Consider the following 27,011-nt stretch of genomic DNA (forward strand, 5'->3'; position numbering starts at 1 on the left):
CCCAGGTCTCCTGCATTGCAGACAGATGCTTTACCATCTGAGCCACCAGCATTTCAGCTTGTGCTTGATCCAACCCTACATTTAGCATGATGTACTCTGTGTATAAGTTAAATAAGCAGGGTGACAATAGACAGCCTTTACATACTCCTTTCCCTATTTGGAAACCATCTGTTGTTCCATGTCCAGCTTTAACTGTTACTTTTTGACCTGTATACGGACTTCTCAAGAGGCTGATAAGGTGGTCTGGTATTCCCATCTCTTGAAGAATTTTCCAGTTTGTTGTGATCCAAACAGTCAAAGGCTTTGGCATAGTCAATAAGCAGAAGTAGATGTTTTTTCTGGAACTCTCTTGCTTTCTTGATGATCGAACGGATGTTGGCAATTTGAGCTCTGGTTCCTCCGCCTTTTCTAAATCCAGCTTGAACATCTGAAATTTCATGGTCCACTTACTGTTGAAGCCTAGCTTGGAGATTTTTGAGCATTACTGTACTAGTGTGTGAGATGAGTACAACTGTGCTGTAGTTTGAGCGTTTCTTTGGGATTGGAATGAAAACAGACATTTTCCAGTCCTGGGGCCACTGGTGAATTTTCAAAATTTGCTGACATATTAAGTGCAGCACTTTCACAGCATCATCTTTTAGGATTTGAAAGAGCTCAACTGGACTTCCATCACCTCCACTAGCTTTGCTCATAGTGATGCTTCCTAAGGCCCACTTGACTTCACATTCTCAGATGTCTGGCTCTAGGTAAGTGATCATACCATCGAGATTATCTAGGTCATGAAGATCTTTTTTGTACAGTTCTTCTGTGTATTCTTGCCACCTCTTCTTAAAATCTTCTGCTTCTGTTAGGTCCATACCATTTCTGTCCTTTATTGTGCCCATCTTTGCATGAAACATTCCCTTGGTAGCTCTAATTGTTCTTGAAGAGATCTCTAGCCTTTCCCATTCTATTGTTTTCCTCTGTTTCTTTGCACTGATCACTGAGGTAGGCTTTCTTATCTCTCCTTGCTATTCTTATCTCTCCTTGCATTGAAATGGGTATATCTTTCCTTTTTCCTTTGCTTTTCACTTCTCTTCTCAGCTATTTGTAAGGCCTCCTGAGACAGCCATTTTGCTTTTTAGCATTTCTTTTTCTTGGGGATGGTCTTTCTCACTGCCTCCTTTACAATGTCACGAACCTCTGCCCATAGTTCATCAGGCACTCACTAGATCTATCAGATCTAGTCCCTTAAAGCTATTTCTCACGTCCACTGTATAATTGAAAAGGATTTGATCTAGGTCATACTTGAATGGTCTAGTGGTTTTGCCTACTTTCTTCAATTTAAGTCTGAATTTGCCATAAGGAGTCCATGATCTGAGCCACAGTCCACTCCTGGTCTTGTTTTTGTTGACTGTATAGAGCTTCTCCATCTTTGGTTGCAAAGAATATAATCAATCTGATTTTGGTACTGACCATCTGGTGATGTCCATGTGTAGAGTCTTCTCTTGTGTTGTTGGAAGAGGGTGTTTGCTATGACCAGTGTGTTCTCTTGGCAAAACTCTGTTAGCCTTTGTCCTGCTTCATTTTGTACTCCATGTTGTACTCCAAACTTACCTACTATTCCACGTGTCTCTTGACTTCTTACTTTTGCATTCCAGTCCCCTATAATGAAAAGGACATCTTTTTTTGTTGTTGTTAGTTCTAGAGGGTCTCATAGGTGTTTCATAGATCCTTTTAACTTCAGTTTCTTCAGCATTACTGGTTGGGGCATCGACTTAGATTACCATGATACTGAATGGTTTGCCTTGGAAACAAACAGAGATCATTCTGTCACTTTTGAGATTGCATCCAAGTACTGTATTTAGGACTCTTTTGTTAACTATGGCTCCTCAGTTTCTTCTAAGGGATTCTTGCCTGCAGTAGTAGATATAATGGTCATCTGAGTTAAATTCACCCATTCCAGTCCATTTTAGTTCACTGATTCCTAAAATGTCGATGTTCACTCTTGCCATCTCCTGTTTGACCACTTCCAATTTACCTTGATTCATGGACCTAACATTCCAGGTTCCTATGCAATATTGCTCTTTACAGCATCAGACTTTACTTCCATCACCAGTCACATCCACAACTGGGTGTTGTTTTTGCTTTGGCTCCATCTCTTCATTCTTTCTGGAGTTATTTCTCCACCAATCTCCAGTAGCATATTGGGCACCTATTGACCTGGGGAGTTCATCTTTCAGTGTCCTATCTTTTTGCCTTTTCATACTGTTCATGGGACTCTCAAGGCAAGAATACTGAAATGGTTTGCGATTCCCTTCTCTAGTGAACCACATTTTGTCAGACCTGACAAAACCTCCACCTGTGCACTCCTGAAATTCCCATTTAAAAACTCTTGCCCCTGATCACCAAGGAGGAGCTGTTTCTTTGGTACATTAATCCTCTGTCTCCCCAGAACTGCTGCTTTCCTCAATAAAGCTGTCTTTAATTTTACCCCACCCTTTTCTCTCAGTATTGGATTCTTGAGTAATGAGCAGCTGAAACCTGAGTTCAGTAACAAGAATAAATATTTCACTACAGAATATCTTCCTTTTCAAGCCTGTTTTCCCTTAGTCTCTGCTCTGGGGACATTTCACTCCAGGAGCATCCTAAGTACAGTAGCCCTTCCCTGTCTTACCTGAGCAGATCACAGAGGCCGTGTTGCCATGGGAACAGTCAGGAACACCCAGGGCAGTCACAGGGCATTGCCACAGGAAGGACTCAGTCCCTGAGCAGTGGAATCGGGCTTTCCAGAGTTGATCACTTCCTTCTGCTCCGTCTGGGGTGGAGATGGCGACGCCACAGCCGAGCTGATGACAGACAACGTTGGCATTGGCCAGACTCCAGTGGGAGGCACAGAGAGCTCTCCATTGTCCAGAAATATTCATCTCCACCTGCCCCTCACACCTAGAGGTGCCGTTTTTCATGAGCCGGATGTCTGTGTACACTGATAGAAAAAGACAGGATTTCAGCAAAGTCTTATTTTTTTTAGCTGAACAGACTGTACATGGAGGTTAAGTCCTGCCACGCATCTCACCTGAACAGACAACCTGAGCAGCTCCACTGTGGTGACACCTGCCCCCTGGACAGGGCACTCTGGGGCAGACCCGGAGCTCAGGCTCCTCCCCCTCACACCTGAACTCTTCAGCCCAGACCCGGCCATCTGACTCTCTGAAGGGCACGTGTCCCAGGACAGACACAGCCTTGCCACATCCCAGCTCTGCACAGATGACCTGGGCAGTGGGGAGTGTGAAGTTCCCATCAGACACTGGGGTCCAGTCTTCTCCAGAATGCACTTCTACTCGCCCTGAGCAGGGTCCATCCCCTCCAGCCAGATGCACAAATCCTAAGAGAAACAAAGGACAAACCCAGTGAGTATTCATGAACCTGGCTTGACAATTGGAAACAACACCTCACAGGCAATCGTGTGAGAGCTTTTCTTTCCAACAATGGAATAAGAGGGGATAAGAAGAGAGAATTTGACTATCATTGTCAAAACGCATTTTCATGAGCAAGTTTCTGAAAAGATATCCAGAAGGATTGCAGGGTCAGTTTGGAATGGCTGAATCCCAAGAATATATATTGGATAGGAATGTTAATTCCTATCTGGGGCCTGGAAACTACAGTGCCCAAAGAAACTGCACAGTGGTAGACATTCAAATGGGTCCAGAGCTGGACTAACTGAGAGTGAAAAAAGACCATGGGATTCAAGAGGTGAGAGGCCTAAGAGCCAGAGAAGTTTAGAAGGTCGTCCTGAGATTTCTGGGGCTAGATTTTGGCTAGTTTTCTCTCGGAGCCAATATTCAAGTCACTGAGGACAGGGAACATCATGCAGTCTGGATCTGAGGGCAGGCACTAGGTCACAGTTAGGTAACCTAATTGTGAAAGAAGTTATTCACAGAAAAGTTTGGAAATGATGAAAGCTCAGAGAGTCATAGGAGAGGGAGGGAATGGTCCTAGCCATCTTTCTTAAAAACCTAGGATTTATGAACACACCTGAGAGAAAGTGAAGTCTCAGTGGGATTATGCAAGACAACTGAGTTAGTTGATTACTTCAGACTAGACATGAGATACTTAGCAAATGTGGAGGAGTAATGATAATTTAGTGTATTCTAACTCTATCTATATGGCGACTGCATATTCCTTTTCTATTTGGATTTCTGAGATAAGAAGCCAGCAAGCTATAAAAAAGGAGAGTGAGAGGAAGAGAGCAGAGAGCAAGCAAGCCATATATATTTTAGTGATTTCTAAATTGCAAAAGACTCAATAGGGATGAAACATAGATTTGGAAACCAAATACTTTACAAGATTTTAACACCTTTTATCCCTGTGCTTCTCACATTTTCCACCTAACACTGCTACCCTTTCCCATTTCCCCCAATGCAGAAATGAAGAAACAATCTTAAGAGCTACAAATAGGTGGAAAGGAGACTCCAAAAGGAAAGAACTTCTGTAGCGAGTGAGGTGGGGTGAGTTAAATGGGGAGTGGATGGAGTATGAAAGAGAGACCAAAAAAAAGACTCATGTTCATGATTTCATCCTTCAGGGACCCTATTTGGATAGAGAAAAGGTACTCCAATGAGAAACAATCCCTGCACATCATAAAGAACAATTTTTTAAATAATTTGCGTGGTTTCTGAGTTTGCTCATGGTTATTTACGTACATGGTGGAATTTCTCCTGGTAAAGGAATCTGGTTGCATAAGTATGTGAACTTTGAAGTCTCAAAAACAATGATGTAACAGAATGAAAATCTACTTTAGAGAGCAGGAGAGAACAGAAAAGACACCACAGAAATTAAAGAATTGAAGGATTAGCTTGACCACTCATACAAGAATGAATGATGAGAGAGAGGATGATCTGCTTGCCTTTTATTATTTATCCATTTCCATCTCCCCAGAGAGGCCCGGGTTAGGACCTCTAGTCTCCTCTGGCTGGGAACTTGGTCACAGGCTACACATTCTAATTAAAGCATTTTTATTTAACTGGTTGTTTTTGTTGCTCAGTCACTCAGTTGTGTCCAACTTTTTGTGACCCCATGGACTGCAGTACACCAGGCTTCCCTGTTCCTTCACTATCTCCCTGAGTTTGCTCAAACTCATGTCCATTGAGTCAATGATGCCATCCAACCATCTCATCCTTTGTTGTCCCCTTCTCCTCTGATCTTCAACATTTCCTAGCCTCAGGGTCTTTTCCAATGAGTCAGTTCTTCTTACCATGTGGCTAAAGTATTGGAGTTTCAGCTTTAGCATCCATTCTTCCAATGAGTTATTCAGGGTTGAGATTTCCTTTAGGATTGACTGATTTGATCTTCTTGCTGTCCAAGGGACTCTCAAGAGTCTTCTCCAGCACCACAGTTCAAAAGCATCAATTCTTCAGCGCTCAGCCCTCTTTATGATCCAACTCTCATGTCCATACATAACTACCAGAAAAAAAAAAACAACTTTGGCTATATGGACCTTTGTCACAAAGGAATGTCTCTGCTTTTTAATATGCTATCTAGGTTTGTCATAGCTTTTCTTCCAAGGAGCAAGCATCTTTTAATTTCATGACTGCAGTCACTGTCCACAGTGATTTTGGAGCCCAAGAAAATAAAGTCTGTCACTGTTTCCATTTTTTCCCCATCTATTTGCCATGAAGTGATTGGACTGGATGCCATGATATTAGTTTTTTGAATGTGGAGTTTCAAGCCAGCTTTTCACTCTTCTCTTTCACTTTCATCAAGGGGCTCTCCTCTGTTCCTCTTTACTTTCAGCCATTAGGTTGGTGTCATCTGCATATCTGAGGTTATTGATATTATTAATTAATTCCCTGAGATTAAAAATTTAGAAAGAACAAGAAAGAAGTATTTCTTGTATTCTGGTTTATATACCCTGATACATGTGAAATATTCAAATATATGCTGAATAATCAATAAAGTCTTATATATATATATATATATATATATATATATCAGGATAGAGACTTCTGAGATATAGTATATCTTTTTTATTTTCTACTTGATTTTAAAATTTACAGGGAAGAATAAGTGTGTGACAATTCCAAGAAAACTAATAAATAGAAGGCTGATGTGAGTAAAGGTATTACATATAATAAAGATATATCCTTGTCTAGTCTCTTGCTGTGTACACACCTGTGTCCTTAGACACACATAGCAACCTCCATACAACACCCAGCCCCTCAGTGCTGCTCAGAGAACCTCACAGTTGCCTTCATCAGCTCCCATTGCCATTCTCCTTCCTCCCAGCTACTATAAAACCTTTTCCACCTTCTTCAAAATTTATATTTGTCCACTTACTCCAAATAAGCCCCCAAACACAATTCTCTTGTATCATTGAAGTCATCAAGTATAAACTATATAATCTTTTATCATAAAATAAAGAAATTCAAATGTTATTACCTCCACCTTTGACTTGTCAGCACATGGCTAACTGTTCCTCCAAAGACTCATTTATACAGATATCTTAAAGGAAAAATTGGAGAGAGAGACTTTTCTAGTAACAATGAAAGAATATATGACTCAGAGCACTTCATTCACAGCTCTCTAGTTCTACCATCAAAGAACTATGAACAGTTACATCTAAATATGCAAAGGAAACTTGAAATCTGGCACAAATCCATAAGAATCTTTGATTTGTTAAATGATATCCTCTTTAGGGATACCCTCTATATAAGTAAATTATATTCTCCTATAGTAGGAGTAGCCTCCACTCATACTAACCTAGTGCAAAATAATGTCCCACACTCTGTATAGAAACAACTCCACCCAGGAAAGTACATCTTCATTTTTGACCCTTTCTCTCATAGCCTTCCTGTGCAAAGGGACTGTGTATGGGGCAGTTAGCAAATGTTTCACTCTTACAGAACGTGAATTGTGAAATAAGTTATGAGGATTTATTTTAACTGGGAGAATAAATAAAGCTATTTTAGTTTCAGGTAAGGCCACTGGAGAAGAAAAGAATAGCAGAGACTTGTAAGAGGAAAGTATATGAAGCTCCTAGCTCACAGCTACAGTGCACTCAGGGAGGATGGGTAGTTGTCTCAGTCCTCTCTAGCCCACGCATCCCATATTGTCCCTCTGATCAGACATCAGCTTTCTTGGAACTTTCCATTCTCCCAGCTGGTGGGCAATGAACTGATCATACCTGAGCAGATGACTCCTGCATCCTGGCTATGATCACAGTAGTGCTTCCCCCAGCCCCAGGAAGGGCATTTCCACACATGGGACTCCTTTCCTGTGCACCTCACGTAATCCAGCCAAATGCGCCCAGATCCTGCCCCAAAGGAGGAAGAGACAGTGGCATCAAGGGCTTCTCCACAGCCCAGCTGCCTGCACACCACGCGGGCATCGTTCAGGTCCCAACGGTAATCACAGATGGTGCCCCAGGAGCCGTGGTCAAGGATCTCCACTCTCCCGGCGCAGGGACCGCCTCCGTCCACCAGGCGGAGCTGTCTGCTACCTGAGGAGAGAGAAATGGGACAATGGGGGCGTTGACCTGGGGAATGAGAAGGGTCTTCTGTCCTGTGGGACCCTCACCCGGGCAGTAAGGGGCGCCCTCCTCTTAGGCTGCAGACCCTGCTGATTCTGAAATGGAGTCATTGCATTGGGGCAGCAGCGGGGTCTGGTTTCTTATAGCAGTGGCAAGAGAATTAATAAGGTTGAAAAATAGAAGGAAAAAAAAAAAAACAGGAAATACTAAGTTGAAAACACTCTAAAGAGTAGCCTGAGACAGAAGGTGTTACAAGGTCATATAAGAGTTAACATTCTGATCTGTAGAGTTCTGCACAGCATCTGAGAAAGATTTACAGGAAATGTTGGTCTCTCTTCCCAGAGCAGTTAAATCAGTTCAGAGTCACAGGAATGAGCTGGCAGCTGGATGGATTCCTTAAAAACCACACACACTTTGATGCCATTTACTTAAGAGTTAAAGGGGTTGATTAAAGGGAGTGGAGTCAGGAACTGGCCTCATCGGATGCCTCAGATAGCAGTCATGAATCATCTACTATTAGAATCCTTTCCTTGGTACAGTCATTCAGAACTGAAAAACAAATTGATTCTGAGATGTCTTGGTTTACCCCAGAATATATCACTTTTGGTTCTAAGCTTCAGACTTCAGATCTGGAAACTCAGCTTCAAAAAATGTGATCTTTTTGAGTGGATTAAACAATTTGTATGAGAGATGATGTCAGGTAACATTGATTGACATTGGCCAGATTCCACTGAGAATCAGAGAATGTTCTTCTTCTCCCCCAAACATACAATCCCTCCTTGGACTTTGGTTCAAGAATCTCTGTTATTCAAATTTTGGAGGTATGTGATCTTGAGGAGGAAATAGTGTATATGTGTGCTTAGTTGCTCCAGTCATGTTCAACTCTTTAAGACTCTATGAACTGTACCTCACCAGGATTCTCCACCCATGGGATTCTCCAGGCAAGAATAGTGGAGTGGGTTGCCATGCCCTCCTCCAGGGGATCTTCCTGACCCAGGGATTGAACCAGTGTCTCCTGCATTGCAGGTGGATTCTTTACCACTGAGCCACTGGTGAAGCCCTTCTGGTTCTATCACTGAGCAGAAATAAGTTATATTGCTGCTCTGAAAGCCCTTGAACTAATAACATTAACAGAATCACTGTATTCTTCTCTCTTTTTATACATAAAAGTGACATAAAGAAAGGTTAAATAATGTCTATCAGTGCTGCACTTTAAGTAAATAATGAAGTAGAGAATTAAACCTAAAATTTTCCACTTCCAGGGAGAATGGAGGAGTTCACAGCAGGCCAATTTGTCTTGCTGGGTCTTGCTGGATACAACATTAAAAGCTTGAAAATGTTTTTTAAAAAACAGTAAATGTATTTGACATTTGCTAACACAACATGGACTAAATATGCTAAAATTCTAAAGAGTGGAGATTATTTCAATGTTAGTCCAGGATCTATAGCTTCTTTTTCTCTGGGAATTTGCCGATTCATTGCATAATTCAATGATTCAGAATCTGGGCTTGGGCAAGCAGAGGACTACAGTTGTGACAGGGAACCAGCATAATTTGGGAGTTACCTGGTGCTGGAGTGACAAAATTAGAGTCTTGAGAGCCTCTCTCACACAGCACGTTTTCTCCTCAAAGATCTGCCCAGTATATAAGCTGTGAAGGGCAGGAAGCTAAAGAACTACATAAAAAGACTTGGAAAGCAGAGTCTTTCTCATTCTCTTGGGTACTGAGCTACCAAAGAATCTAGGCTCTGAACTGAAATCTCTAAAAGTCCATGTCACAGGGATAGAGAAATCAGAAGTGGACTGAGTGTTACCAGAACTGCAACCCACACTTGTTACAGTTCAATTTTAGGTTATATTTAGATGTTTGAATGTCATTTACCCCTTCCCCCTACCTGTCTAGCAAAACAAAGGGTAAATCTTTACAGGCGTTAAAAAATGTATTGGGAATAGCTTACTTCTTCATATATAATTTATAGTACTCAATAAAAAATAACATGACATTTGACAAGCTAAGATAACATGACAAATGATCAAAGTGAAAACAGAAAATAAGAGAATGCAAAGACACACATAATAGAAATGTTGGATTTGGCAGATAAGGATTTTAACTATGATTAATGTATTTAGGGGAAAAGAGAGGCGAGAATAAACATGTAAAAAGATGAAGAAAATACCAAATAATCATTAATAAATAAAAATATCAAAGGAACCATTGCCAACCATAAAAAGTGAATGAATAAGTTAAAAGAATTTTAGATAGAACTCGGAATATAGTGACTTAGAGGAGTCCTAATGTGTTCCCTGGTGGCTCAGATGGTAAAAGCATCTGCCTACAATGCAGGAGACCCGGGTTTGATCCTTGGGTCAGGAAGATCCTCTGGAGAAGGAAATGGCAACCCACTCCAGTACTCTTTACCTGGAAAATCCCATGGATGGAGAAGCCTGGTAGGCTACAATACATGGGTTCACAAAGAGTCAGACAAGACTGAATGACTTCACTTTCACCTCTTTCAGAGGAGTCCTAAAGATGAGCAATGAGAAGCAGAAGAAAGAGGAGGAGGAGAGGGAAAAGAGATCTAGAGACAGAGAGACAGAACTACAGAAGTAATATATGAAGGTATAATGATAGATAATTTAAAAAAAAAATAAATGGAAGAGTATGAAAACCTAGTAAAGCTGCTGAAAGCCAAAAGGAAAAAGGGAAATCTGAAATAATAACAGATTTAAATAATACTAAAGGAAAAAAAAGGAGTGAAAAGGGAACATAAAGCAGGTGGATCAATTAAGAAAACAGAAAAAGAGAAATTAAGGGAGAAATCCATTCACCATTGCAATGAAAAGAATAAAATACTTAGGAATAAATCTACCTAAAGAAACAAAAGACATATATATATATATATATATATATAGTTTTCTCTATATTGAAAACTATAAAACACTGATGAAAGAAATCAAAGATGACACAAATAGATGGAGAAATATACCATGTTCATTGATTGGAAGAATCAATATAGTGAAAATGATATACTACCCAAAGCAATCTATACATTCAATGCAATCCCTATCAAGCTACCAATGGTATTGGTAGAACAAATAATTTCACAGTGTATAATATGGAAATACAAAAAACCTTGAATAGACAAAGCAATCCTCAGAAAGAAGAATGGAACTGGAGGAATCAACCTGCCTGACTTTACTATACCACAAAGCTATGGACAGAGGTTCATGACACTGTACAGGAGACAGGGATCAAGACCATCCCCAAGAAAAAGAAATGGAAAAAAGCAAAATGGCTGTCTGAGAAGGCCTTACAAATAGCTGAGAAAAGAAGAGAAGAAAAAAGCAAAGGAGAAAAGGAAAGATATACCCATTTGAATACAGAGTTCCAAAGAATAGCAAGGAGAGATAAGAAAGCCCTTCCTCAGTGATCAATGCAAAGAAATAGAGGAAAACAACAGAATGGAAAAGACTAGAGATCTCTTCAAGAAAATTAGAGATACTAAGGGAACATTTCATGCAAAGATGGGCTCAATAAAGGACAGAAATGGTATGGACCTAACAGAAGCAGAAGATATTAAGAAGAGGTGGCAAGAATACTCAGAAGAATGGTACAAAAAAAGATCTTCATGACCCAGATAATCACAAATGTGATCACTCACCTAGAGCCAGACATTCTGGAATGTGAAGTCAAGTGGGCCTTAGGAAGCATCACTATGAACAAAGCTAGTGGAGGTGATAGAATTCCAGTTGAGCTATTTCAAATCCTAAAAGATGATGCTGTGAAAGTGCTGCACTCAATATGTCACAAATTTAGAAAACTCAGTAGTGGCCACAGGACTGGAAAGAGTCAGTTTTCATTCCAATCCCAAAGAAAGGCAATGCCAAAGAATGCTCATACTACTGCACAATTGCACTCATTTCACACACTAGTAAAGTAATGCCCAAAATTCTCCAAGCCAGGCTTCAACAGTACATGGACCATGAAATTTCAGATGTTCAAGTTGCATTTAGAAAAGGCAGAGGAACCAGACATCAAATTGCCAACATCTGCTGGATCATTGAAAAAGCAAGAGTTCCAGAAAAACATCTATTTCTGCTTTATTGACTATGCCAAAGCCTTTGAATGTGTGGATCACAATAAACTGTGGAAAATTCTGAAAGAGATGGGAATACCAGACCATCTGACCTGCCTGTTGAGACACCTGTATGCAGGTCAGAAAGCAACAGTTAGAACTGGACATGGTTAGCAAGACTCATTAAGAAACAAAGGGAGAAGAACCAAATTAACAAAATTAGAAACGAAAATGGAGAGATCACAACAGACAACACTGAAATACAAAGGATCATAAGAGACTACTACCAGCAGCTCTATGCCAATAAAATGGACAACTTGGAAGAAATGGACAAGTTCTTAGAGAAGTATAACTTTCCAAAACTGAACCAGGAAGAAATAGAAGATCTTAACAAACCCATCACAAGCAAGGAAATCGAAACTGTAATCAGAAATCTTCCAGCAAACAAAAGCCCAGGACCAGATGGCTTCACAGCTGAATTCTACCAAAAATTTAGAGAAGAGCTAACACCTATCTTACTCAAACTCTTCAGAAAATTGCAGAAGAAGGTAAACTTCCAAACTCATTCTATGAGGCCACCATCACCCTAATTCCAAAACCAGACAAAGATGCCACAAAAAAAGAAAACTACAGGCCAATATCACTGATGAACATAGATGCAAAAATCCTTAACAAAATTCTAGCAAACAGAATCTAACAACATATTAAAAAAATCATACACCATGACCAAGTGGGCTTTATCCCAGGAATGCAAGGATTCTTTAATATCCGCAAATCAATCAATGTAATACACCACATTAACAAATTGAAAGATAAAAACCATATGATTATCTCAATAGATGCAGAAAAAGCCTTTGACAAAATTCAACATCCATTTATGATTAAAACTCTCCAGAAAGCAGGAATAGAAGGAACATACCTCAACATAATAAAAGCTATATATGACAAACCCACAGCAAGCATCACCCTCAATGGTGAAAAATTGAAAGCATTTCCCCTGAAATCAGGAACAAGACAAGGGTGCCCACTCTCACCACTACTATTCAACATAGTTTTGGAAGTGTTGGCCACAGCAATCAGGGCAGAAAAAGAAGTAAAAGGAATCCAGATAGGAAAAGAAGTGAAACTCTCTCTGTTTGCAGATGACATGATCCTCTACATAGAAAACCCTAAAGACTCTACCAGAAAATCACCAGAGCTAATCAATGAATACAGTAAAGTTGCAGGATATAAAATTAACACAGAGAAATCTCTTGCATTCCTATACACTAACAATGAGAAAACAGAAAGAGAAATTAAGGAAACAATACCATTCACCATTGCAACAAAAAGAATAAAAGTACTTAGGAGTATATCTACCTAAAGAAAAAAAAACCTATACATAGAAAACTATAAAACACTGATGAAAGAAATCAAAGAGGACACAAACAGATGGAGAAACATACTGTGTTCATGGATTGGAAGAATCAATATTGTCAAAATGGCTATACTACCCAAAGCAATCTATAGATTCAATGCAATCCCTATCAAACTACCAACGGTATTTTTCACAGAACTAGAACATATAATTTCACAATTTGTATGGAAATACAAAAAACCTCGAATAGCCAAAGTAATCTTGAGAAAGAAGAATGGAACTGGAGGAATCGACCTGCCTGACTTCAGAGTATACTACAAAGCCACAGTCATCAAGACAGTATGGTACTGGCACAAAGACAGAAATATAGATCAATGGAACCGAATAGAAAGCCCAGAGATAAATCCACGAACCTATGGTCACCTTATCTTCGACAAAGGAGGCAAGGATATACAATGGAAAAAAGACAACCTCTTTAACAAGTGGTGCTGGGAAAACTGGTCAACCACCTGTAAAAGAATGAAACTAGAACACTTTCTAACACCATACACAAAAATTAACTCAAAATGGATTAAAGATCTAAATGTAAGACCAGAAACTATAAAACTCCTAGAGGAGAACATAGGCAAAACACTCTCTAACATAGATCACAGCAGGATCCTCTATGACCCACATCCCAGAATTTTAGAAACAAAAGCAAAAATAAATAAATGGGACCTAATGAAACTTAAAAGCTTTTGCACAACAAAGGAAACTATAAGCAAGGTGAAAAGACAGCCCTCAGATTGGGAGAAAATAATAGCAAATGAAGCAATAGACAAAGGATTAATCTCAAAAATATACAAGCAACTCCTCCAGCTCAATTCCAGAAAAATAAATGACCCAATCAAAAAATGGGCCAAAGAACTAAACAGACATTTCTCCAAGGAAGACATACGGATGGCAAAAAGACACATGAAAAGATGCTCAACATCACTCATTATCAGAGAAATGCAAATCAAAACCACAATAAGGTACCATTACATGCCAGTCAGGATGGCTGCTATCCAAAAGTCTATAAGCAATAAATGCTGGAGAGGGTGTGGAGAAAAGGGAACCCTCTTACACTGTTGGTGGGAATGCAAATTAGTACAGCCACTATGGAAAACAGTGTGGAGATTCCTTAAAAAGCTGGAAATAGATCTGCCATATGACCCAGCAATCCCACTTCTAGGCATACACACTGAGGAAACCAGATCCGAAAGAGACACGTGCACCCCAATGTTCATCGTAGCACTGTTTACAATAGCCAGGACATGGAAGCAACCCAGATGCCCATCAGCAGATGAATGGATAAGGAAGCTGTGGTACATATACACCATGGAATATTACTCAGGCATTAAAAAGAATTCATTTGAATCAGTTCTAATGAGATGGATGAAACTGGAGCCCATTATACAGAGCGAAGTAAGCCAGAAAGATAAAGACCATTACAGTATACTAACACATATATATGGAATTTAGAAAGATGGTAACAATAACCCTATATGCAAAACAGAAAAAGAGACTCAGATGTATAGAACAGACTTGTGGACTCTGTGGGAGAAGGCGAGGGTGGGATGTTTCAAGAGAACAGCATCGAAACATGTATATCTAGGGTGAAACAGATCACCAGCCCAGGTTGGATGCATGAGACAAGTGCTTGGGCCTGGTGCACTGGGAAGACCCAGAGGGATGGGGTGGAGAGGGAGGTGGGAGGGGGGACTGGGATGGGGAATACATGTAAATCCATGGCTAATTCATTTCAATGTATGACAAAAACCACTGCAATGCTGTAAAGTAATTAGCCTCCAACTAATAAAAATAAATGGAGAAAAAAAGAAAATATTGTTAGCCATCCCTATTTGGGGAAATTCAGCAACACCCTTCCAAAAAAACACCTGAATCTGGGAATAAATTTACAACTTACAAAATATTGTGAAATAATGATAATAAAGATTGATAATAATGATAATAAACACAAAATAATGATATGATAATAAATTCTCCTAATGAAATCCAAGTAGTCCTTAAGGGAAATTTACACCCAAGATTTAGAGAAAAGGAAAGAGTGAAAAAAATGTAACCTTCCAATTAAGAAACTAGGAGATGAGAAAGTTTAAAGGATGTAGAATGTTGGGGTTAATTTAAAAAGGAATAAAAATTAATGGAAAAGAAGGTAAGCATAAGATAGAAAACATAGAAGAAAGCACTTTAAACATGGCTCATTGAAAATTGATGAACACTGAGCAATACTTAAGAAGAGCAGAGAGAAAATGAAGTTAACAATCCCAAGAATGAAAAGGGACATCACTCTGAATCATACAGATTTTTTGGCCATGGTAAAATAAATTCAAAATAAGGTTTTGAATAGTGTTTAGTGAAACTGCAAAATTATTTGCATGGAATAAAACTTAATTCAATCTTGTTTTGAGATGAAGAATGGCATTTGAAAATATTAATGTACAACAAATAGGATTAGATAAATAAGTTATGATTCAATGACATGGGATAACTGAAATACTGGCAACCATACAAATGGCATAGAAGATATTTTAATGAACAAAAAGAAATTTAAAATATATTATTTTGAAAGTGGATATAAAATGGTATTGGGAAAAAAAGCTATGACCAACCTAGAGAGCATATTAAAATGCAGAGACATTACTTTGCCAACAAAGGTCTGTCTAGTCAAGGCTACGGTTTTTCCAGTAGTCATGTATGGATGTGAGAGTTGGACTATAAACAAAACTGAGCACCAAAGAACTGAGGCTTTTGAACTGTGGTGTTGGAGAAGACTCTTGAGAGTCCCTTGGACTGCAAGGAGATCCAACCAGTCCATCCTAAAGGAAATCAGTCCTGACTATTCATTGGAAGGACTGATGCTGAAGCTGAAGCTCCAGTACTTTGGCCACCTGATGGGAAGAACTGACTCATTGGAAAAGACCCTGATGCTGGGAAAGATTGAAGGTGGGAGGAGAAGGGGATGACAGAGGATGAGATGGTTGGATGGCATCACTGACTCAATGGACATGAGTTTGAGTAAGCTCCGGGAGTTGGTGATGGACAGGGAAGCTTGTGTGCTGCAGTCCATGGGGTCGCAAAGAGTCAGACACGACTGAGTGACTGAACTGAACTGATGATCCAGTCCTGTGTGTATGTGTGTGTGTGTGTGTGTGTGTGTGTGTGTGTGTGTGTAGGGACTGAGATTTAATGCAGAGATTGTATTCCGAAAGAATGTAAAGGGAGCTGGTATATCCTGCCTTGAACTTTAGAGACAAGTGTAAACTCAGAAGATATTTAATGCTCTTTGGAACGATCATACCAAAGTTGAAACTGACAAGTATATGGGGGCAAACTCATGTGAACTGAGTTTCTTAGTACGTGAATATGTGCCTTAATAATATGATTCTACAGAGCATTCTCTCTGAGGAAACATGCTTGTTTGAGTGAACTGTGATTTCTCCTTAGCCTAATGAGAAATTCCTTCATTGTGCTCGTAGCTGGAGAGGCCAAAATGGAATCAGAGAGCCAACTTTATATTTCACTCAGAGAGTCTAACTCTATTCTTAACAGCCTACAAAGCCTGAAAAAATGACAACCACCATTATAATATGTCCCAAACCCAAGGAACCGGAAGTTTTGTTTTGGGGGTTTTTTAAAGATTTTTTTTGACGTGGATCTATTACAATATTCCTGTTCTTATATTCTGGTTTTTGTTTGTTTGTTTGTTTGTTTGTTTGTTGGCTGTGAGGTATGTGAGATCTTAACTCCCCAACTGGGGATCGAACCTGCACTCCTTACATTAGAAGATGAAATCTTAACCCCTGGGATGATGAAATCTTAACACCAGGGATGTCCCCAACTAGAATTTGAAAGAAATATAGCAAGGGAGTGAAGAACAGAACTTCTTGTTCCTTTGGGGAGGAGTGGAGTTTCCCAAGGAAGAGAGACAGAGACTTCTGACAGCACTGGGGGGAGGGGGGTGGCTTGAAATAAAGAGGGAATGTGGGATCAGGAAGGGTTGGAGAGATGGGCTTTACTAAAGCAGCCAGGAGCAAGGGCTAACCTGGAAAAGCTGACTTTCCAGGCATGTGACTAGCTCATTCTAACTTCAGGAACTCAAAGCAGGTGTCTTGGACTCTCCTGATTTAAGGGCACAGTGAAGACCAACATTCATACAGCGTCTGTGGGAACAACAAGTGAGAATATTCACCACAGGGACATTCACAAACACAGAGTTCTTGCTAAATATCTGATCCATTAAGATGTCACAGAACAAGCTTGTGCTCTCCACTGAGACAGGGAAAAATTGACCTGCCTCAGTGGGGAACATCATCAAGTCTCTTAAGACTAAATCCCTCTTCTGCCTTCAATGCATCAGTCCATTGATGGCACCTACATTTGGTGTTAGTTTTTTTCCTTTGCATAGCGGGGTTGGAGGACCACTGATCCAAGAGGTAGGAAGGGAAAATATTACAGGCAGGAAGACAGAGTCCTGCCGAATCCTATGCTTGGGAAAGACTACAGAAAAGCAGAAACATGTCTGAGCTGTGGGTTGTTTGTGGGGAAGAGAAAGAAACTCAGAGTTCGAATGCAAATGCAGGGTTATCCAGAGGTGTGATTACAGTTTCTACTGAGAGGGCTTTACTCATAGAAAGGAAGATTTCCATATTTGCCCTCACCATATATACATACACACATATCATCACCACCATTACCATTGCTACCACTAAATCCAGCAGTCTAGCATAGAGAGTGTGAGTTCTATGGAAAGTGAAGTGAAAGAGTTAGTCATTTAGTCATGTCCAACTCTTTGCGACCCCATGGACTGTAGCCCACCATAGAATTCTCCAGGCAAGAAAATTGGAGTGGGTTGCCATTTCCTACTCCAGGGGATCTTCCCCTCACAGGGATCAAACCCAGGTCTCCTGCACTACAAGCAGATTCTTTACCATCTGAGCCACCAGGGAAGTTCTATAGCCTCCTCTCTAAAAAGTCAACTTCCACTGGGCAGATTTATTTCTGTTCACACATTTAGTCTATAAATACTCTTCCAATTCACCTTTACCCAGTCCCTTATCCCACATATACAGACACACACACATGCACACACATATGTATGTTGTTGTTTAGTCATTAAGTCGTGTCTGACTCTTTGTGACCCCATGAACTATAGCCCACCAGGCTCCTCTGTCCATGGATTTCCCAGGCAAGAACACTGGAGTGAGTAGCCATTCCCTTCTCCAGGGGATCTTCCTGACCCAGGGATCAAACCTGCATCTCCTGCATTGGCAGGCAGATTCTTTATCACTGAGCCACCGGGAAGTCCACACATACGTATGCATACACTCAAAGCATACATACATAAACACACATGTGCACACACACACACATGTCCAGTCTAAAAGATCTGAAATACTGAACTGGTGGGGAGAGGTGTAAGATAAAGTATGAGAAAGACAGATCAGAGACCCAGACAGAGGCAGTCCCTCAGCCATAATCCATTAGAGGAAAACTGAGAAGTGGTCAGACATTTTCTGAGCTGTTAGGTGTACTTGGGGAGGGTTAAAAACACAAAGTTAGGTCTGTGAATAGAATTTATATCTCTGCAGCATATTGCTGCTTAACTTGAAAAACTGAGCCCCGAGGGAGAAAAATCAGCACTCACTGTCACTAAGGATCACATTTGGTCAAAACCGAATGGTCAACAAATAGAAAGGTATTGTCCTTACAGTCCCATGGATCATTCCCCTAGAATCTTATGGCTAATCCAGCAAGTCTGCTGAATTTAAGAACACTTACCTTGAGCACGCGATAGGATGCTAAAGAGCAGACAGACAAGACCCTGGAGAAAGCAGTGGCCGTTCATGGTTCTCTGATCCTCTTGTCTTTGGGTTACAGCTTCAGTTTCCCCAAACTACATGAGGGGTCCTCTTGGCCCTTAATGGAGGCTCTCACAGCAGGAAGGGGTTCATATAATCCCATCCCCTGACACTGCCATCTTCCGAGCCAATAGAAACGCTTCTTAACATCTTCCCTGCCATCAGACGCTATATAAAAGGAAACTTTCTGAAGTTCAAACACCAATTAGATGCTGAATCTTGAATATCTCCTTATATGAGATGCAAGGTTATCTGACGTCAGGTGTCATTCTGTTCGTTAAGGTGATGCAGAAAAGCTATGTTAAAAAAAAAATATATATGTAGCTTTCTTTTTCTCCATGCCAGGTGTCCGGCTCAATGGCTGGTTCAGCTCAGCTGGTGGTATCAGCCAGAAACACGGTTTCTGGGTCAGTTCTACTTCCTCTACCTCCTCAGAACCCTTGGAAAGATGAGTTTTGTTTCATTGGGCGGGAGGTCTGCAGTGTCAAGTGACTGACATATTGTGGCTGCAAAGAAAATAAGTAACTAATGGAGAAAATGAAAGGTCATGTGAGCACAAATTGGGATAAGAAAGGTGAAAAATCTTAAGTAAACAAAAAAAAAAAGTGAGATGAACATGAAGGGGACCAGATTACTGGCTTCATAGGGTGAGTCTTCCCCCACTTCCATTTCTACTTGGTGAATGGAAGCCTCATAAAGATCCAGGTCTCCAGAGACTCCTGAACAGGCCTGCCCTTTTCCTGAAAACCAGTATGCCTTTCCTGTTCTCCATCTAAAGGATAGTCTTCTCTTCTCTGCATTGAATTAGTTGTGACCTCATTTCATCCTAAAGAATCAACTTCAGCCCCCAGTCTCCCCAAAAGGCCTGCTTACAACTATCTTCTTGGAGCCTGGCAAAGCTTGCCCTGCTCCTAAGACAAAATTTCTTCAATAAATGTAGGGTTAATTTTCTTCTTGATTTTGTTTTTATATTTTTTTTAAGAAATTTATCCACTTTATCTAAACTGTTTATTAGTATATAATTGTTCATAGTATATTTTCATTATCATTATAAGGTCTGTTGTATCTGAATGATTATTTTCATTTTTAATTTTGATCTTTTGTTTCCTCTTTAAAAATTATTTTTCCTATGATTTGGTCAATTTTACTAATTTTTGAAAACCCAACTTTTACTTTGCTAATGTTTTCTTTTATTTTTTCTAGACATTTACCTCATTTTTTGTTTCTTTCTACTTCTTTTGGTTTCAGTTTGCTTAACCATGGTGCTGGAGAATACTCTTCAGAGTTCCTTGACTGCAAGATCAAACCAATCAATCCTAAGGGAATAGAATATCACTTACATTGTTCCTGGAGACCCCAGTCCTCAGGAAAGGTTAAAAAGGCTAATGACATCATCAAAAGACATCTGTGCAAATTAATTCAAGAGATGTAGGACAACTGAATTAAAGTCCTACCCATAGCTTTAATGAGGGCTCAAACTGCCCCCCCAAAAAGAGGGACTGTCCCCCTTTGAATATATTTATGAAAGACTTTTCTTACACACAGACAATGTTATAGACCCTGAAGTCTTGGAATTAACTAGTTATGTAACTCAGCTCTCAGCTTTTCAACAGGCATTAACAGAACTCTGGGAGATGACTCCTGACCCAGCCTCTGAGTCAAACAAGCCTCTATTTGAGCCAGGAACCGAGGTCCTCATATAAACATTGGGGTCTGTGGGCCCATCCCTTGAGCCCCTCTGGGAAGGCCGTTACTAGGTTATTCTTTCTTCTCCCATAGCTGTTAAAGTGCCAGGAATTGATTTGTGGGTACATCACACTCGAGTTAAGAGGTGGCACCCTGACCAGAACTAAGTGACTTCATTTTATGTCTTTACTTTCTATGCTCTGACTTTGTACTTTTCAGATGGGCCTGATAATCTATGTGAGCCTACTTCTGCTGACTCCAAAGATCCTGAGTCTGCCATTTGATCCTCAAGACAATGCCTTCCTGTCCTGGGCTCACTCCTACGCTGCATTCCACAATTGGTCTAACTGCTCAGTCTGAGGAACTCTCCCCTCTTCATCAGTAAAAAGATTCCCATGGTGGACATCTCCACTTCAAGAAAAAGACTTTCTCCACGTCTGCGAATACCTTCAACAACAATCATATGTGATGCCTCTTCTTCATCTGATGACATTTAACAACCCTAAAATGGACTGGTGCAAAACTTTGTATCTTACTATGGACATAATGTGACTTTTAATTTTGATTATACATTGTCTTGGTTTAATGACTATTTTGCTACACATAAGAAAATAGGTCTAGATCTGATGGTTTTTTACCTGACATTTATCAAATATGGGATGAGGTCATATGGCTAACTCCTGAAAAAGGACGTCTAATACTGCCCTTATATGCTGGGAACAAACAGAGCCATCCCCAAAAGTTAGCCAACAACTTAATTACAAATATTGGAAACAATTGGGATTTTTGCCTCAGGAAATATGCAACGTAATCATTCCCGTGTTTTCCAACCCCAGTTCAGGTCCTCCCTTTGTCTGGCCAGGCACTGATTGGGACTGGATATCTCAGTCACGCTGGCTTGCTCCAAATGGGACTTATTGGATATGTGGCTCTTACCTATGGGCTTGGCTTCCCCCTGGTTGGATAGGGAGATGCACCCTGGGTCTAGTCTTTACTCACGGCTTTATATTTTCAGAGCTTCCAGAAAAGCCTGCTAATTTACCCCACATTAAAACTCAGTGGACAAGGTCTATATTTCACTGGTATGATTATTTGGCTGCAGTGTTTGTTCCCTCTTTGGGAACTACAGATGTTATGCTATGAGTGGATGCTTTGACTAATTTTACTCAACAGGCATTACAAGATTCTCAAAAAGCTATTTCAGCTCTTAATGCTGAACAAGCACAAATTAGAAAGGTGGTTTTACAAAACAGATTGGCTTTAGATATTCTGACAGCTGCACAAGGAGGAACTTGTGCCATCATTCATACCCAGTGCTATACATATATACCTGATATGAACACTAATGTTACTCATTTTACTAAACACATGAACAAAATGATTGGGACTATAGATACTCCTGAAGCCTCAATTGCCTCACTTTGAGAGATGTTAACTAGCTCCCCATGGTGGAAAACTATCTTAATCATAATAATTCTGATTGTTTTGTTTTTGCTGTTTGCTCCCTGCATCTGTAACTGTGTAACTAGATTTGTTTCTAGTCACATAAAAGCTTTTAAGTTACAAATGGTTGCTCAAACTCTTGCTACTGCTGCAGCTTCTTCCAACTACTACTTGGGGCCCCTAGATCAGAAATCCTCAGTATGAGGGTTAGGAAAATATGTTGCCTCACCAATTTAGGGACAATGCCCCTTGTCAGCTCAGAAGCAGTTATAGAATGAGAATGACACCCCCTTTCCCTAGGCAACATAATTCTCCTAAAAGAAAAGGGGGGAATGAGAGGGTAACAGGCAGGAAGGCCAGGGGTCTCCAAATGGAGGAAATAGGCTGCAAGTGTCAGACATTTTTATCTCTCTTAAGCAGCAGGAGGAAACAAACTAGCGATATTTTTTTCCCTTCTCTATACAAATTTAAAAGGAGGTTTCTCTTAAAATACTGTGTTGCCATAATGACACCTGGTTTCACCTGAAGCTAACTATTCTCAAACCTTGAGTTAACCAATACATTTTTCTTATGGAAATGTTTGTCTTAAGCTATGTTAATGTGCTATGCATTTACCCCAGACTCTGTCTTCAAGTCGGTTCTGCCTAATGGCTCAGAACCTACTTGACAAACCAGTATGTTATACTCAGATATTGTTCCCCTAATCTATGTAAATGAAACTATTTGTATGGTAATCTGCCCTTCTACAAGATTCAAGTCAATCGTTTTATGGCCTGGGATGAATCATCTGGTGCCAAGATTATCCCAAAATGCATCTTATGGATGAGGGGCCTGGTGCCATTCTGAGTTTTAAGACATTCCTTTCTTTTCTTTAACAGACTGCTAGTGGAGAAGGAAATAGCAACCCACTCCAGTGTTCTTGCCTGGAGAATTCCAGGGATGGGGGAGCCTGGTGGGCTGCCATCTATGGGGTCACACAGAGTCGGACACGACTGAAGTGACTTAGCAGTAGCAGCAGCAGTGACTATATAACATCCAGCTGAAGACTAGCAGGGGGGCACTCTTTCTGCCCCCTTCTGATGCCTATGTCAGAAGCTTTCTCTATCTCCTTTATACTTTAATAAAACTTTATTACACAAAAGCTCTGAGCGATCCAGCCTCGTCTCTGGCCCCGGATTGAATTCGTCTCCTCCGGAGGCCAAGAATCCCGGCGTCTTATCGTTCAGCAACAACCTTTCAGAAATCAACCTTGAATATCCATTGGAAGGACTGATGCTGAAGCTGAAACTCCAGTACTTTGGCCACCTGATGCAAAGAGCTGACTCATTGGAAAAGACCCTGATGCTGGGAAAGATTGAAGGCAGAAGGAGAAGGGGTGACAGAGGATGAGATGGTTGGATGGCATCACCAACTCAATGGACATGAGTTTGAGCAAGCTCCGGGAGATGGTGATGGACAGGGAGACCTGGTGTGCTACAGTCCATAGGGTCACAAAGATTCAGACACGACTGAGTGACTGAAGAACAACAGCTTCCTAAAGTTAATCATTAATATTTTAATCTTTTCTTATTTCCTTTTTTGGCCATGCCATGCAGCTTACCGGGTTTTAGTTCCCCTACCAGGGCTCCAATTCATGTCCTCTGCAGTGAAAGCATGGAGTCTTAACCACTGGACAGCCATGGAAGTCCCTCTTTTTTTTTTTAATATAGGTATTTAAAACTAGGCAATTTCCTCTAAGCAAAGCTTTAGCAGGCTCTCACAATTTTTAATATATTTTCTTTTCACTATCATTTAATTCAAGATATTTCCTAAAAATGCTGATATATTCATTACTTTTGGAAAACTTTTTAAACTATTTTTAAATTTCCTACTATTTATGCAATTGCTAAGCATATAATTTTTTAACCTTGTTTTTTATTGACCAAAAATGCAAGTAGCAAGCATTGGTGAGGATGTGGAGAAAAGACAACCCTCATACATTGTTGGTGGGAATGTAAATTAGTGCAGTACTTTGGAAACCAGAATGGAGAGTCTTCAGAATTTGCTGCCCTGTCAGAATGATGGAGATGCCTGTTGACCTGGTAGCTGAAACCAACTTGGACATGATACTCTGCAAAGATGAGACTTCCTTTCCATGGCAAAATACATATACCCTAAATCAATCACACAAGTCAGTTATCATTGTATGGTTACCCATGATATACCCAACAGTAAGAATATACAGATCCAAGAATCAGTGGAAACTGAAATGGTTATGCTTTTATTCTCAAGGTCCACTTGAGAAATTTGCACTTCCCATATTCCAAGTCTAGGCTTTATGGATTTAGCTCTGGTTCACAGAAGGAAAAGTGATTTTACCAAGGGACACAGTAAGTGTCACCTTAAACTTTAAGCCATGACTGCTTCCCAGTCACCCTGAGATTTTCATGGCAAATTACCAACAAGCAAATAAACAATAAACTAGTTTCAAAGCTAGATTACCCTAAATATCAGAAGGAGAATTGCTGCATGACAGGTGTAGGCAAAAACCTATCTGAAACCCAGGCAAACTATTTGGGATCTCTTGGCACTCCATTGCCCCATTCTGATAATAAATATAAGAGTGCATCAGCCACAGCATGGCAAGTGTATAGTGGCCAGGATTTCAGACCTCTCAGGGTGAGGGTGTGGACCACTCTACCAAGTGAGTTGCCTAGACCAGCAGAGGTGCTAATAGATGGTGAAGGAAATCTAGAATGTGGTAAATGAGGGAAATGATGATTTATTGCTATGGACGCAACATCCAACCACAGTGGTGGGATCTGTACCTTGTCTTAACTAACCTTCCTCTTGCAAGTTATCCTGGAAAAAGAAGAAGTATATAAAAATCCAACAAGAATAAACTCTCAGAATTTCATGTAAAATATATACTTAACTTGGGCTTCCCAGGTGGCGCAGTGGTAAAGAATCCACCTGCCAATGCAGGAGATGCAGGAGGTGAAGAGGAAATGACAACCCACTCCAGTATTCTTGCTTGGGAAATCCCATGGACAGAGGAGCCTGGCAGGCTCTGGGGAGTTGCAAAGAGTTAGATACTACTGAGTACACTCACACAACATACTTAAGTTAAATAATGAAGTAAATGAATTAAAGGTACAAAAATGAATGAGCAGTAGGAAAGGATAGATGCTATGGTATGAACCTCTGTCTGGCTGAAGCACTTGCTTCCCAGGAGCTATGAGTGATGGTGGCTATTCTTTTCGTGGGGAGCATCCTCATTCAATGACACTTTAGTACACAGATATATAAATTCCACCCCTTTCCCTCCACTTAGGACAAATATAAAGGACCACTCCAGCTCACCATGGGGTTAACTGAGCCTTTGTGTGAACTGCAGGATAGTTCAACTTCTCCCTCTGTTCAGCCTGCCTCCTTTAGTTTCTGTGTCAGGGCAGAGAGTCCTCCCCAGAGGCCAGCACTTGTTACTGTAAGAAGACAACAAAGGAAAAAAGGATGCTACAGTGAAATGTAGTTGAGAGGTCTGAGCTCTGGCTTGAAACTCTGTACAGGAGAATTAGTTTTGAAAGCTTGGAGGATGAGGTATGTACTGGGTTGAATAGTGGCTCCCCCACCCCCATTCATGTCCAATCAGAACTTTTGAATGTAACATTATTTAGAAATAGTGTCTTTGTAGATGTAATCTCAAAGGAGATCAAGCCAGTCAATCCTAAAGGAAATCAACCCTGAATATTCATTGGAAGGACTGATGCTGAAGCTCCAGTACTTTGACCACCTGATGTGAAGAGCCAACTCATTGGAAAAGACCCTGATGCTGGGAAAGATTGAGGGCAGAAGAGAAGGGGGCAACAGAGGATGAGATGGTTGGATGGCATCACCGACTCAATGGACATGAATTTGAGCAAACTCTGGGAGATGGTGAAAGACAGGGAAGCCTGGTGTGCTGTAGTCCATGGGGTCGCAAAGAGTCCAACACAATTTAGAGACTGAACAACAAGATGAAATCAAGTTCAGATGAGGTTTTACTGGATTAGTGTGGATCTTAACCCAATGACTAACGTGCTTACAATAAAAGGGACATTTAGACACAGACATAGAGAGAAGACACAAAGTGAAAACAAGAAACACAGGAGAAAACTCCATGTGATGATGGAGGCAGAGACTGAAGCATAGCATCTGTGAACCAAGGAATGTCAAGGATTGTTGATAACACCAGAGACTGGAAGAGGCAAGGAAAGAAACCTCCATGAAAAGCTCCAGAAGTAGCAAAACCTTGTTTACACCCTGACTTTGGTTTTCTAGCCTCCAGATTCTCCAGATCTGTGAGAAAATAAATTTCTGTTTAAAGTTATTAATTTCTTACAGTAACTTTAGGAAACAGGGTAACAATGCAAAAAGTCATGGTTTTTTTTATTCTAAGAACTGTTTCAGGAGGTTCTCTGGTGGCTCAGTAGTAAAGAATCCACCTTCCAATGCAGGAGACATGGGTTCAATCCCTGGTCTGGGAAGATCCCACATGCCATGGAGCAGCTAAGCCCATGTGCCACAACTGTTGAGCCTGTGCTCCAGAGTCTGGGAGCTGCAACTACTGAAGCTTGAGCACCTTAGAGCCTGTGCTCTGCAACAACAGAAGCCACCTCAAAGAGAAGCCTGCACACCACAAGGAAGAGTAGACACCACACTCCACAACTAGAGAAATGCCCAAGCAGCAACGTAGACCCAGGACAGCCAAAATAAAAAAAATAAAATTTTTAACTAAGAAGTATTTCTGTGTACTATAAATGTTCTTACACTAGATGGGACTATGGCATGAATTTCTGGGTTTCTCCAGGCACTTTTGGAGGGGTACCTAGAATCTCCAAGGAATATGGGGTGAGGGAGTCAGGGTTCATGCATATCCTGGTGATGTTTGGACATTCTGAGGTTCTTTGACGTCCAGACCATAGGAAAAATTTGCCTTTTATTTTAACAGATACAGTGTTCCATTCCTTCTGTCTTATGTGACAGGAGAGTTAGTCAAGATTCTTTCTGGTGCACACATTTC

The 27,011-nt window shown here is 40.5% G+C and overlaps 1 protein-coding gene across 1 annotated transcript in view; it reads right to left on the bottom strand.

Annotated features, from left to right (window-relative positions):
- Window positions 1-20,399, bottom strand: part of LOC110139307 (antigen WC1.1-like) — a 42,682-nt gene extending 22,283 nt beyond the window's left edge. Inside the window, exons 1-4 of the mRNA XM_070464014.1 lie at window positions 18,762-20,399; window positions 7,163-7,477; window positions 3,056-3,364; window positions 2,657-2,965 (exon numbers count right to left, since the gene is read on the bottom strand). Coding sequence (XP_070320115.1) covers window positions 2,657-2,965; window positions 3,056-3,364; window positions 7,163-7,477; window positions 18,762-18,828 — 1,000 coding nt within the window. The 5' untranslated portion in view covers window positions 18,829-20,399. The remainder of the gene's footprint in view (window positions 1-2,656; window positions 2,966-3,055; window positions 3,365-7,162; window positions 7,478-18,761) is intronic.
- Between the last annotated feature and the right edge of the window lie 6,612 nt (window positions 20,400-27,011).

This window comes from Odocoileus virginianus, unplaced genomic scaffold (genome assembly GCF_023699985.2).
Source record: "Odocoileus virginianus isolate 20LAN1187 ecotype Illinois unplaced genomic scaffold, Ovbor_1.2 Unplaced_Contig_11, whole genome shotgun sequence".
Lineage (NCBI taxonomy): Eukaryota > Metazoa > Chordata > Mammalia > Artiodactyla > Cervidae > Odocoileus > Odocoileus virginianus.